This window comes from Aphanomyces astaci (assembly GCF_000520075.1).
Source record: "Aphanomyces astaci strain APO3 unplaced genomic scaffold supercont1.143, whole genome shotgun sequence".
Classification (NCBI taxonomy): Eukaryota; Oomycota; class Saprolegniomycetes; order Saprolegniales; family Verrucalvaceae; genus Aphanomyces; species Aphanomyces astaci.
In genome coordinates, this window is record NW_009798406.1 from 1 (window position 1) to 12,651 (window position 12,651).

General features: G+C 49.0%; 6 protein-coding genes across 6 annotated transcripts; 3 read left to right on the plus strand and 3 right to left on the minus strand.

Annotated features, from left to right (window-relative positions):
• Nucleotides 1-271: 271 nt before the first annotated feature.
• On the minus strand, nt 272-1,211 carry H257_18194 (hypothetical protein; the record flags this gene model as incomplete). The annotated part of the gene is made up of 2 exons (XM_009847209.1): nt 272-450; nt 1,121-1,211. The coding sequence occupies 2 exons, from the start codon at nt 1,209-1,211 to the stop codon at nt 272-274; spliced, it is 270 nt and encodes an 89-aa protein (XP_009845511.1).
• A 5,111-nt stretch (nt 1,212-6,322) lies between these two features.
• Nucleotides 6,323-7,024, minus strand: H257_18195 (hypothetical protein; the record flags this gene model as incomplete). The annotated part of the gene is made up of 1 exon (XM_009847210.1): nt 6,323-7,024. One exon carries the CDS (start codon nt 7,022-7,024, stop codon nt 6,323-6,325), a length of 702 nt encoding a protein of 233 aa, XP_009845512.1.
• A 357-nt stretch (nt 7,025-7,381) lies between these two features.
• Nucleotides 7,382-7,924, plus strand: H257_18196 (hypothetical protein; the record flags this gene model as incomplete). Its single annotated transcript, XM_009847211.1, has 1 exon — nt 7,382-7,924. One exon carries the CDS (start codon nt 7,382-7,384, stop codon nt 7,922-7,924), a length of 543 nt encoding a protein of 180 aa, XP_009845513.1.
• A 674-nt stretch (nt 7,925-8,598) lies between these two features.
• On the plus strand, nt 8,599-10,182 carry H257_18197 (hypothetical protein; the record flags this gene model as incomplete). The annotated part of the gene is made up of 3 exons (XM_009847212.1): nt 8,599-8,742; nt 9,540-9,789; nt 10,025-10,182. 3 exons carry the CDS (start codon nt 8,599-8,601, stop codon nt 10,180-10,182), a joined length of 552 nt encoding a protein of 183 aa, XP_009845514.1.
• Nucleotides 10,183-10,436: 254 nt separating this feature from the next.
• On the plus strand, nt 10,437-10,809 carry H257_18198 (hypothetical protein; the record flags this gene model as incomplete). The annotated part of the gene is made up of 2 exons (XM_009847213.1): nt 10,437-10,706; nt 10,753-10,809. The coding sequence occupies 2 exons, from the start codon at nt 10,437-10,439 to the stop codon at nt 10,807-10,809; spliced, it is 327 nt and encodes a 108-aa protein (XP_009845515.1).
• An 878-nt stretch (nt 10,810-11,687) lies between these two features.
• On the minus strand, nt 11,688-12,155 carry H257_18199 (hypothetical protein; the record flags this gene model as incomplete). The annotated part of the gene is made up of 1 exon (XM_009847214.1): nt 11,688-12,155. The coding sequence occupies one exon, from the start codon at nt 12,153-12,155 to the stop codon at nt 11,688-11,690; it is 468 nt and encodes a 155-aa protein (XP_009845516.1).
• Between the last annotated feature and the right edge of the window lie 496 nt (nt 12,156-12,651).

Sequence of the window (12,651 nt, forward strand, 5' to 3'; positions counted from 1 at the left end):
CTAGCCTAGTGAAGTTCCCCAATGTCTCAACCACACCCGCATCCATTGTATACAAAAATGCATATTAGTGTAGAAGTAGTGAAGTAGATTAAGACGATTTCATAGTGATGAGGATTAAGGAGATCTTTGTAGATCTTCAGTTAATTCATTGTGCATTTTGCCCTCAACTACGCACGCTTCCTCCCGCAGTGCTATATAGATATACTTGTGATGTGGTCAACAAGTGCCCCACGCAGCGCATTATACTTTGTTACGCCTTCGGTTGTCTTTTTCATACGAACGAATCGATCAAACCGAGAATCGTCTTCGTCGATGGTCGTTGTGTCGACTTCAAAGTGACCGCAGTCTTGGCCACGCGGCATGCTGTGGCCTTACGCCCCTGCGCTTCACTGATCGTCTTGACAAAGAGGGTGCTCGTGGGGTAGATGCTGTCCGCAAGAAATAGGGGGTCTGGAAACTAGGTGGTGATTAGGATGTTAAGTACAGTACGTCAAATTTCTTCTCGTCGTTAATAGTAAATTTGTGCCGCGTTGCAGGGACACATAGCCAATTTGAAATGAGCGGGATCTACAAAGTATGTGAAGCTACATGTTATGAAGTAGCAATGCTGCCTAACCGGTTAAAATGTTGATATCGTTGTTCGACCCTGCTCTACTGATGTACGAGTACCAACACCAGAGGTCATGGGACGACACAGCCTCAATGAAGATTGTAGGCTTGCCATCCTTCCCTTGACTGACCATGCCATGCAGTGGGGCGGTTTTTCCAAACAATGTGAGTACAATCTATGGACCCGAACAATCCAGGAAACCCGCGCTCACTGTTGATACGCAACTCTCTTTCAATATCGCTGCGTGTTGGCTCTCGACGGTACTCGTCGTTAAATACAGCAACGACGGCACCACATAACCTGTGTAATATTTAAAATTTTGAACAATTCACATTAAACAACATTAACCTTTTCATGCACTGTAGCTATGTACTCTCGCTGCACCTGAGGTACTCATCGGTACAGTAGCATTGACAGCAGATCCGTAGCAGAGTAGTCGCAGTGTAATAGTTTCCTTTTGCAATGTCGAAAGGCCTAGAACAATGTTAAAACGTTTTTGGTCGAGAATACCTTTGCGTCCAACTGCATCGTACGATTGCACAAAGTAGCTGTCATGGAGGTCAACGGCATGCACAAGCTGTAGAAATAAGTCGCGTCTCATGCGAAATCGACGGCGGAAAGGGTGAGCTCCATAAACGGGCGATTCACAGAAGTAGTCGTTGCACAAGCGGTAGTGGGCTGTACAGAGGATTCGTAAGAATACAGTTAACTGAGGTACACTATACGATACATTCGACGTGGCCGCGGGCAATGTTTCTACACTTTCCAGTACGGAAGCCACCCCATGTGGGCTTTTCGGCATCATCGAGTACCAAAGCTTCAGCCATGTCGTCATCGGAGTCCCAATCGTCGACACTGGTGTGCATGGCAAATGGTTTTAATTCTGCAACCTCCAAATTTACAATGTCGTGATTGGTAAGTTTATTCAGCCAATCGGAGTCTCTTTGATGATATAGAGTAGGCGATGGTGTTGTCTTGATGGGGTTGGTCGAGCACCACAGTAAATATGACGACAATTTTTTCGACAATTATTGTTGTGTTTACTGTCGATGAGGTGGAAATGCTCTTAGGAAATTTCATGTTTTCGTTCGATTGTGAAAAGCAAATTTATATTCATTTGTATTTTTATTAACTTCCACGAAAAGCAATGCTGAGTCAATTTGGCCCTCGAAAATCATTTGTATCCGCATTCAAAAGAGGGGTGACGACAGGTAGGGAGCGCTGGAATTCTCGTTGAATGCTTTCGAATGGCGGTGTCCAATTTGGACACCTCGATTACGACCCACACTGCACCTCTTACCCGACGATAAAGTTGTTAGGTATGCTTCTACTATAACTCTTCATGCTCCCCACGACACCTGGTTTCGTCAGTTGTGGTTTGGGCTCTCGGTTGACAATTGGTGATGGCGCTGGGTTTTCGTGTTTGTATTAGTATTTGTATGCCATGGAATAGACTGCTATGATTGGGTATTTTCATCGTTACATGGGTGGACTCCACGAATCTCAAATTGCTTTTGATTGTTAAAAACCAAAAGCTGGTGGTTTTCGTGACGAAAAGCAGAAAGTGAAAAGTTGAATCTAAAGTGAAAATTGATTTTTTCCTAAATTGACTCCCCTATTAGGCTCTAACCCAGTAACTCGGTTATCAACCAAAAATGCTTCACTTTCCAATACTTATCATGAATATATTTTGTATTTATTTCGTCGCAAGTCAATAACAGAATTATTTGGAATTGATAGATGTTCTAGTACTTAACTCACCACGAAACCCCCGCCGCTTAACGTATACGAATATTACAAAAAACACGTCGTTTATCGTGTAAAATCACGGGTTTAGCACTATATCTTGGATAGATTCACTATGAGTACGGAAACAATACAATAAAATAGGACAATTCAACTTTTGGGCTATTTAGTCCATAGGGATAATCGATGATTGGGACGAAGTTTGACCATGCAGCCACCATGACGACCGCATACACAGCGAGTTCGTTTATCACCACTATCAGTGTGAATTAAAGTTTGTGCCTCCGAGTTGAATCCAGCTTCATCTAGCTGGTGGTGATACCGGTAGAATTGTAGGACAAACCCAACCTTCAATGCAGTACTGCAAAGTCGTAAATGATAAAATGTAAAAAGTACAGTCATCGGTGGGTTTTGAACCGGCTACCTCATTCATGAATTCACCGAACGTTTACCTTCAGGCTATGCTGACACCTTGTATTCTTAGTGTAGTCATCATATCTATACAGCTTCAACATATTATTCGTATGATACCCTAAGGTGGCCCAAATATGGCAGGCAACCTTGCCAACTTCCAACGAGGCAGCAACGTCCAAGACATGCTGTGTGTGTTGCTGCGTGATACACTAGCGCACACAGCTTGGCGTGGACGTTGCTGTCTCTTGGCCGTGTCGAAGGAATGAATACATGCTAGGGTCTTTGGCGATTCGCCAGCGTCCTGGAGGAGGCTGATCACTTGCGTAGATGAGTGTGAGCGTCCAAGCCGTTAACCTCGTGGTGGTTCGATGTGGCAGTTGTTTATGTGTGCGTTACGTGCTATTGTGGGTAGCGCTTACGTGAAATCAGAGCATACAAAAAGGTGGTTTAACAGCTAATGTCAACAAATCTCGTTTGAAAGCAACGGATTCATTGCAGCGACGGGGTCAATAATAGAAATGCAATGAAATTGAAAATGAAATTACGCGGCATTTACAAGCTCGCTATCGCCCAAGCGCGCGCATATGCAGCAGCGCCCGCGAACAAGACTAATCTAGCGGGTGGAGCTTGTGCACGTTCACACCGGGGTGGTTCGTGCAGCGGCCTCAGTCTGTCGGGCTTTCGTTAGTGTGTAGTGTGATTGGGACTTGTCAAAGCCTACGGGTTTGCTATTATGGTCTCGTCGGGTTAGCCTCAGTGGGCTACTGACGCCGAATACGATAGATAGGTTGCATGGAGGCCATCGCGGACCATCAAGTTGTATAGGACGGAGCTTGTTGTGGGCGCTGACAGCGGCAATGTCAACGAGCAGGAGTAGTCCACTCAGTGTTGGGGGACGGCGCGTGCTGAGCGAGCGATGGTTGCGGTGAGCTGTCGTAAGTCGACGACAGAATTATAGATAGCGAGCTTCTTAGCCGTGCCATGCCCTTGGTCGATATTCGGGATGCCGTGTATGGAATAAGGAACTGGCACGCGAGATCGTCGGGCACAGCGGTATACTGTAGTCCGTTTCGTCATCCGTCGTTGGCGGCGACCGTTTGTCGGTGGCGCGTTCGACCAAGCCGTGTCAGTGGGCGATGGTAGCCAATGACGGTTGGGAACAGGTAGGGGTTAGACTGGACGGTGGCAGGCGACGTCATGTCGACGTTGTTCAGGCCAGTAAACCGGTTGTATAGTGCTGCCAGTGGGTTGGGCATGGGTGCTGCGGTTGAGACCGTCGGAGACATCGGTATACTGTTGTCCGTGTCGTCATTCGTCGGTGTCGACGACGGCTGTGGTGGTGGAGAGTTCGACCCATGTGTCCAAAACGACGAGGTGGGCGACGTCAGCCACCGAAGAATTGGGAACACGAGTGACTTGAAAGGCGGACACGGTTGGGGCAATAAGAAGGCAGGACTCGGGTCCAGTCGAACCAGAATGGCTGGTTGGCCAGGCCAGTATTCGTCAGCGGCCTGGGCCGCGTGAAGTTGGGCTGATTGTTCGGCTGTAGGAAATGAGCAGCGTACATTGAGGGGATCCAGCCCCGGAGGACATAACCGCTCGTTGTTCCATTTCTTATCTACGCAAGTTGTGGGTATTCGTAACGACTCCACCAAGGTATACTGTACACAATCATTACTACGTGGCAATTTCAATCTATAATATTCGGATGCTGCCAGCAACATTTTTACCATGTAAACTAGTGTGCGACACACAATTCTAACGCTGTAGTCGTAATTCTTGACAATTATCGCCGCTCCTACCCGTACTGTGGGGGGTATTTGTAGCCCCCAAGTTGGTTGGCAATCTTGTTTGTTTGCTTTCTCTGACGAGTAATTTATTGGGTTAAGCATATATAAACGAACACACCCTACATGTAGTCAAATCCTATGGCTACAATTCTGAGTCCTCTTACCCAACTAACTACCAGTACTAGTTCAACGTAGCATACCAGTATTGCTAAAAATTTAGCAAGTGCAACCTTGCAAGTGCAACGTTAGGATAACGTTAACTGTGAACTGCTTGACAGTACCAATAGAAACTAGCACACAACCCTGCCCTTGCCTACATTACGATTTTAGAACTACTCACTAAGTTCATGGTTTAAAATGTCAGCACTACTATTCGAGCACTTTGATTGTTTAAAGCACGACAAAGTAAAATCTACAGATCGCAGGCGAGATTCCCGGATACGAAGGAATCTACACCCCGAACGTCATGTGCGTGGTTGATTTTGAACTGTCCAATCACGGCCACCTTAGTCAAAGAAATCTGATTGGCTGACGTGTGTATTTATTCAGTTTAACGATCAGTGTATTTTAAATAAAAATACATCACATTTTAGAGGTGGTTGAGTTTCTTGGGGGGGTCCAGTTTCTCCCCGGTTCGCTGTACCGCTCCATATTTGCCAACGACGAAAATTAAATACTCCATAACACGGAATTCATTCTTTAATAACGTGCACACATCCATTCACATGACAATCATGAGCACAACCTGCTTTTTGCGGCAAAGAAACTAGTTATTCTGAATCATACGCTACGCTACAAGTGTCCCCGGACGGACATGTTGTTCGTAGTTTCATGCCACACAACGCCGCTTTATTCTAAACGTCGTGCTACAACGCTAGTATTACTAGTAGAATAGTAGCGTGTGGAAGGTGAAGGATGAATGTGCAATAGAAGTACCTGAGGACTGTAGTTGAAGTACTACTAGCATTATACTTCGAAGTACGTATTTTGACGTCGCCACGTAGTCCAGAGTTCTACATGTACGTTCCAGTCTCCAGGCTACCCGGTAGACTGTATTACTGGTAACGTAAGTTGAAAACCACAATCGCTGATAATAAGACCATTGACATAGTCATGTTTCTCTTTTAACTCGGGCTCTTAAAAGGCTCCTCCTAGTAATTGCCACACCACGTGGTTTGGTAGCCAGAGCCGTTGAACGAATCGCATTGCGCACGGATATAGCCACTTCGAAAGCAGTGCGAGAGCAAAGCAGAGTAGCATCCCGAGCAACCATTGCACGATCCGGACGAGGACGGTGGCACAGGTTTCGATCCGGATGAGGACGTGGTCGTTGATTGGGCGGTAGTAGTAGGGGACGGCTTGGAGGTCGATGTCGGCGACGGGGGCTTGATGCCCTCCCACCGTTGAACACGGTGACTTCCTTGGCGAATGCGTTGATGCCTTTGTACAATTCGATGCCGCGTTTCTTGATGGTCGACGCGGCCGTGATAAAACTATAGCCCACCACTTCAACCGACAAGGCAGGCTGCTTGAACTCGCGGAAAGCATAATCTGCGAACGTTCCATACGACAACGTCGAGTACAATGCATGCGACGGTTGAGCCTTGTATTCCCATAACTTTTTGCATTCCACGGCCGAGCGCTTGGAACTTTTTGTCAAAGCCGTGGCCGATCGGCTGCTTGGTGTCCCCGTACGGGTACAAGAGAAGCCCCCCATACGCTTGAATGTCCAAGTACCCCTGGATTTCGTCGCGTTTGGCTTCTATCCATGCATTGATGCCCGCGGTTTCCGGTTCACTGAAGGGCTCCTTCCCGGGGTACGTTTCATCGTCTTGTGGAGGGTGTTGGGGTTCTCGAAGGGAGTCGGCCAGTTGCGATTCAAGTCGACGTGGTTGGCATTCTTGCGCTGGAGCCGGGTGCCGTTCCCGTTCCATGTGCTTGCAAAGCCGTCAATGTTGACGATTGGCACAAAGTACAAGTCGTACGCGTCGGCGGCCGTGGGTTTCTCGTTGGCAATATCGTCGAGAATCGACACGAACGAGAACAGAATCGACAAGCCTGCACTCCATTCGCGGGCGTGTTGAAGGGCTTGAAAGTACAGCGACTGGGCGTTGCCCTTGGTCAGCTTGTACCCGTAAATCGTGGCCCCGTTGTACGTCTTGGAGATGACAAACGCGCTAAGCAACGTCGTGTTTTGTTCGACCAACGCATCGGCAAACTTGTAGATTTGGTCGATGGTGCGAAAACAGTTGTGAAATGCACTCGACGTGTACTGTCCAGCTTTGAGGGACGCGATGTAGTTGGCATTTTTTTCGTGGCAAGCGCGGTTGGTTTCGGCATCGGTTTGGAAGGCAGCCTCCTGCTCGAGCGATCGAGCGCGGCCGTCAATACCCGTGACAGTGTTGTTGGCTTCGGCAGTGGCTGCCGCGAAGAGGGCAATGGCACTGAGGAGGGTGAACTTCATGGCGAAAAATGAATAATGACCTAGGCAGGGGTCGTTTGGGTTTTCTGAATATGCAGCCTTGGTTATTCAGAGGTCAGATTTCTCATTCATATTACGTCTCAGGCGGACGTACATATGCATTTTGCCTAGGGCCGGTGACTTCAGCTTGTGAAGGAAACAAGCCAGAGTTTTTGTTCATGGCCCAAGAAGAAGTTATTCAGCTTGGCATACCATGCCCCACCGGTGACGAGTCATCCAGCGAAGTCGGCAACCCGCGTGACTCCCGAAGACTGGACCAAGTACATGCGTTTTGTTCGACGAGCGTGTCGTGCACCAACACCGGTTCAAGGCGACGTCTGGCTTCGACTCATCCTTCACATGCTTCCCGTCAACAGCCGGTTTGCCTACAAGCAACTCACCGACCCTGAAGCCATTACATGCGTTTATGGATGCGGTAATGTCGAAACCGAGCATCATGCCTTCCACACGTGCAATGAAGTCTTTCCGACATGGCAATTTCACGCAAGAGCCTGGCGTTGGTTTGGGGTTCATTTTGACTGGGCCACCATCTCCAACATTGACTCGTTCAATGTCAGCCCGACTTGCGCTGCAAACAAACCTGCGCTGTTCAAGCTATGGACACTGCTCACAGCATCAGTTCTGCACACGATCTGGACACAGCACAACGCCATCAAGTACGACGGCAAGACACCCTGGCCACAACGCGTCTGGGAAGAAACAACTTTCATCGGCTGGATGGCGGCAGTACGGCGTTGGCTCCGACTTCAAGATCCAACCGACGCACTTCGCATCAACGTGCTTGCGCAACTGGCAAAACTCAAGCGCCAGTACCCGTACAACACACTCTGGCTCAAGTACCCCAACTGCTTGATCCTCGAATTTTCAGCTCCAACTCCGTAGCGCTTCAAGCACCCTATTTATTCAACACCCAAAACCACTGTGCTCCAATTCCAAGTAGGACGTACCTGCTCTGGCAATCGGATTCGGGATGAGCCCTCGGGCAACATTAGTATTGATAGCGAATTAGTTATTAATATACCTCCCCTTTGACAGTGAGCCAAAAGAACTGGTCAATCTGGACATGAGATTGTACTACGAGAATGTGTACTCTCGAATCTTATATTTCTTTCCAGAGTAGTACATTGTACTAGTACTAGTACACTCCTTTGATAGTAGTACGTAGTACTTCGAGGTATATACTACAGTATCAGATTACGATGCCTGCTGAGTGATTTTAACTTTACAGCGTAATACTAGTACTAGTATCAATATCAACATACAGTATCAGATTACGAATTTCAAAAGGGTTACCGGTACTGAGCCAAGTGTACTTGGCTCCGTTCGATTGGAAATGGTGGTACTACTACCATTTCCAATCGAACGTAGCCAACCAGAATCATTTTCGTCACACTTCGAAATTCATGTTTTCAAGAACGAAAAATCACGGAACCCTGCGCATACCGGTATGTAGAATACTTCGTAGTATTAGTCGAAACATAATGAATCAACATACAGCTGTACTACTAGTATTGTTCAAGTGTCCACCGTTGCAAGCAGCGGGCGCGAACACTTTGATGGTCCTGTTCGGTCAGAACAAGAACACACCAGCGACCAACAAAGTGTTCGCTGATGTGTCCTTGCAGACGGAACACACCACCACCACCATGGCCACCCACTGCACAGCATGGGACGTGGTCCATCGCAAGGAGCTAGAAACCGTACAGCGCAGCCATGAGTACCATCTTGATGTACCCTTACATGCCCCTACGCATCGGGCGCTAATGTACAGTAAGAGCATCTCCACCGCATCACAACTAAAAGTCATTACTAACGTTACAGTTGTACCTCGTAGTTACGGATACTTACGTTAAGTAAAAAATGCGGACTTATCCGGGTGATTTTGTCCCCATTTGCCTCGGGCATCCCAAAACGTGCAAATTATTGGGATATCCGAGGCAAATGGGGACAGAATCACCCTGTACCGGTAGTACACCATTGAAGTGCCACCGGCAAAGTCTCATTGAGATGTGCTCGCACCAGTTGTTGTGAAAACCAATTATGAGTGGCTAGTCTGGTGTGATAATTTCGAGAGTACTACTGTACTATATTCGTTCGATGACTATGTTGTACTTACTTCGAAGTACACTACTATCTACTCCGGAGTAACCCTGAAAAAGTTTCCTTCGTTGGTGTCAAGAAGGGGCACTTTGGCTGTTCTTGCTTTGGCCGAGGTTCGGTCACTTACGGATAATATCCGGTCATCCGGAATTATCCGGTGTTCTCTTTCTGTAGAAACCGGACTGTTTATGCCCAATCATAGGTCAGCTAAACAGTCCGTTAATGATCATCTTTGGTTTGCCTTCGACCACACAAGTGTTCTTCGCCGTCGTTCCTCCCAAGTGCTACCCCTTTATCGTCCCTCTTGACAGGATATAAGCCGTATCGGTCAATTGTTTGCAGTATTATGTCCTTAACCATGGGTTCTCGGCCTAACTTGGCTTATGCCCATCAACAGCTCTCGCAGTTTCTGCACAACTCGGGTCTTGCCCATTGGCGAGCTGCCAAGCGCGTTCTACGCTACCTCAGAGGCACTTCTCTTCATGGGTTTATGCTCGGTGGCCGGGACTATGTCTCCAAGCCATTTTTGTCCGCCTATGTTGATGCCAACTACGCCATGTGCCCAGACACTCGTCGATGTGTCGGTGGATTTCTGATTCTGTTCTTTGCACGTCAGAATCGCTACGAGCTTCCACCAGAGTTTCCCAGTTGTGAATTTTACAGTACCAAAACATGACGTGTGTAACGTGAGCTACATTCCGCCTGGAAAAGCATGTCTGCTCGATGCGGTCAACGTATACGGTGCACAATTTCTTGGCATGAGGTGGATATCCTGCAGTTCCTTCTTTATGTCCACGAGGATTGCAGCATAGCGGTATTTCACTTGCACCGAAGCTCCCGCTTATTCTACACCTCCTAAGTCATTTCACAACGTCAGACTAGAGTCAAGCCAAGTCACTCGCCACGGCCGTCGCGTCAACTCCATCTGCAACAACACGATTGTGGCCCCGTACCCAGCCGAGTTTGCTGCGTTCTTCAAGCACTTCGAAGCCAAGTTGTTGGGCATGAGCAACGGCGTCGTCAGCTCCACAGCCCCATGATGTTCGAATACGGCCTACATAGAGACATGTTAGGAAGGTGTAGCTCACGAACCACGAGGTCGACGTTGCCGCCGCTAAATGCCGCGTGCAACGCCAGATCGGGCACGGTCGTCGTCGTGGGTGGTGGTGGTGGCACTCGTGCCGATGGTGTCACTACCCTCAATAGGTTTGTCGGTAGACCATCGGGGACCTTCACGTCATCTAATACGAGTTTGACTGCGAAGTGCATTCAAAATTAAGCTTGTGTCCTGTATATGCCGACGTACTCCTTTCCGTATCGGACGCTATGGGATACGCGAGGCATCTTGTCGGGCTTGCGAAGCTTAAACACACCTTTTTCTTCAACCGCACCGTCGCTCGACTATTGCGTGGCCAAGGTGCCGCGATGGGACTTGTCCAAATTTGAGAACGTGTTGACTGATGTCCTGCAGCCGCGCGAGCCGGAGCTCCTTGACCGGCGTCAGGTTATGGCCGCGTCTCGTGTGTATTGCCGGAATGCAACTGACGGCGGCGGCGTGCGACTTGTACGGAGCTGGTTACGTGTTGCACCAAGTGGTCACTTCGGTGCAGATGACGATTTCGACTGGCTTTGATGGGTCGTCGACGTTGTGGCTCGTGCTAGTTTAAACGTGAGGGTCTCGACGTCCCCCATGTTGTAGGCACCTCAGTCTTAACCACGGCTACTAAGCAGAGAGCTGTAACTTTCACCGAAGTGACGCACCTCCTCCCTACCCATCTCCCGCAATTTAAACTGACTCTGACGTCACACCCATGCACAGGGCACCAGCAATTTTGCAACCGCCAATGATAGACTTGACACGGTATCCTTGGCGACGCGCTTCTGGCCATCCTATCCCTCGACGACAAGGCGGTGAGCCGGGACACGAAGCCGCGGCTGTGCTGCCTCCTCTTGTCCAGCCCAAGCTCTTGACTTGTAGGATGATATCGAATGCGAAAGGAATATGCATACGTCAGGTGGAGGAATTTCGTCCAGGCGTTGGTATCATCGGTCATCAGGTACGAAGCAACTGCGATTTGGCATGATTTGATATTTGTAGGCTAATTAATATGAGAACTGGTCAAGCAGTTGCTGACACTCATGAAGTCGGACAAAGATATTGAGGAGTAGCTGTAGAGCGACAATGCACGCCTCACGGCGTTATCCCACCAGCGTCGGGGGTGGTGATCACCACAGGACGTTCCACCTTGCACTGTAGAAAAGGTGTCGCCACATTATTCCACTCGTCGATGGCAAGCCGCCTGAACCCCAGGAATCTATAAAAATGAATGTGAAAAAAAAACCATATTAAATATGGTAATCAGTTTTCACACTGATTAGAACAGAGGAAGGGTTATTACTTGACTTAGAGCCATTCTGGTAAACTAGCTAAATGGTTTCGGAGATGAAACTAGTTCTAACTTGGCTATTCCTAATGTCAAGACTTGAAAGCGCGCCCAACGAGGGAAATGCTTTTTCGGCCGTAAGGCCCGGGGGACTTGTGTGTCTACGCCATGCGGCTGTCGGCGCGTGCCGATCGACAGCCCGGCTTGGGCTCGCTGCAATGGGTGTTCCAAATGGTGCGACTGGACTTGATAATGTCGGCGGAGAGGCCGTACTGGAGCTTGGATGCGGCTGGACGCGAGAGGCCAATGACTGCGGTGAGGATGTTATGGTTGGCGGGGGCGACGGAGCCAAGGGGGACGTAAACGAGCGCGCAAGAGTACACTTCGAAGCCTTGACGCACGAGGTGACGGCTGAGGGGGGAGTACTTGTCCATCTTGCCCTTGGCGGTCTTCTCGAACACCGTGTCGCCGTCGTGGAGTTGGTCGTCTTCATGGGCTATGGCCAAGTCGCAGATGATCGCCGTCTTCTTATCTTGATCGATGAGTTGAAGGTCCGGCTTGAGCGTTGGACCGTCGTAGCCTGGTTCGCATTGCTCAAAATACTCTGGTGCCGTCCACCGTGGCAGCATATCATGTGGTACATCAGCTGCCTACCTTGTCCCAGCTGTGCCAGCGCCGGTGCCTCGATCAGCGGGGTCAATGGAAGTCATTCCAACAGAAACCCCACCATCATCGAGGAAAGTCAACATAACCATCGAAGTTTCCATAACGCGTGACTAGGCAGGAGCACGGCGCCGCGCAAAAAGCGTTCGAAATGGGGCAGCTGCTCGTGCGTTTGTCACTGACCGTTACGGGACTGGCGTCTGCTGCTGCAGCGTGTAATTGCCCAGAATTCAGAACAACACAAAGTTCGTCACTTCATCTGCGCATAAAGTTGTGATCCAAAAGGTGAACATCTTGATGCGTAAGCTACGTCAACGCCTCTGCCACTTCCTCCGGATTGCCAACGACCGTGGCTCTACACCCCATGATGCTGAACGCACCGTTCTCAATCAACATGGTGGCCATGCCTGGAAACCCAAACTTGCGGTATGTTTTTGGCGTTGGGATTCTTTGCACTGCATC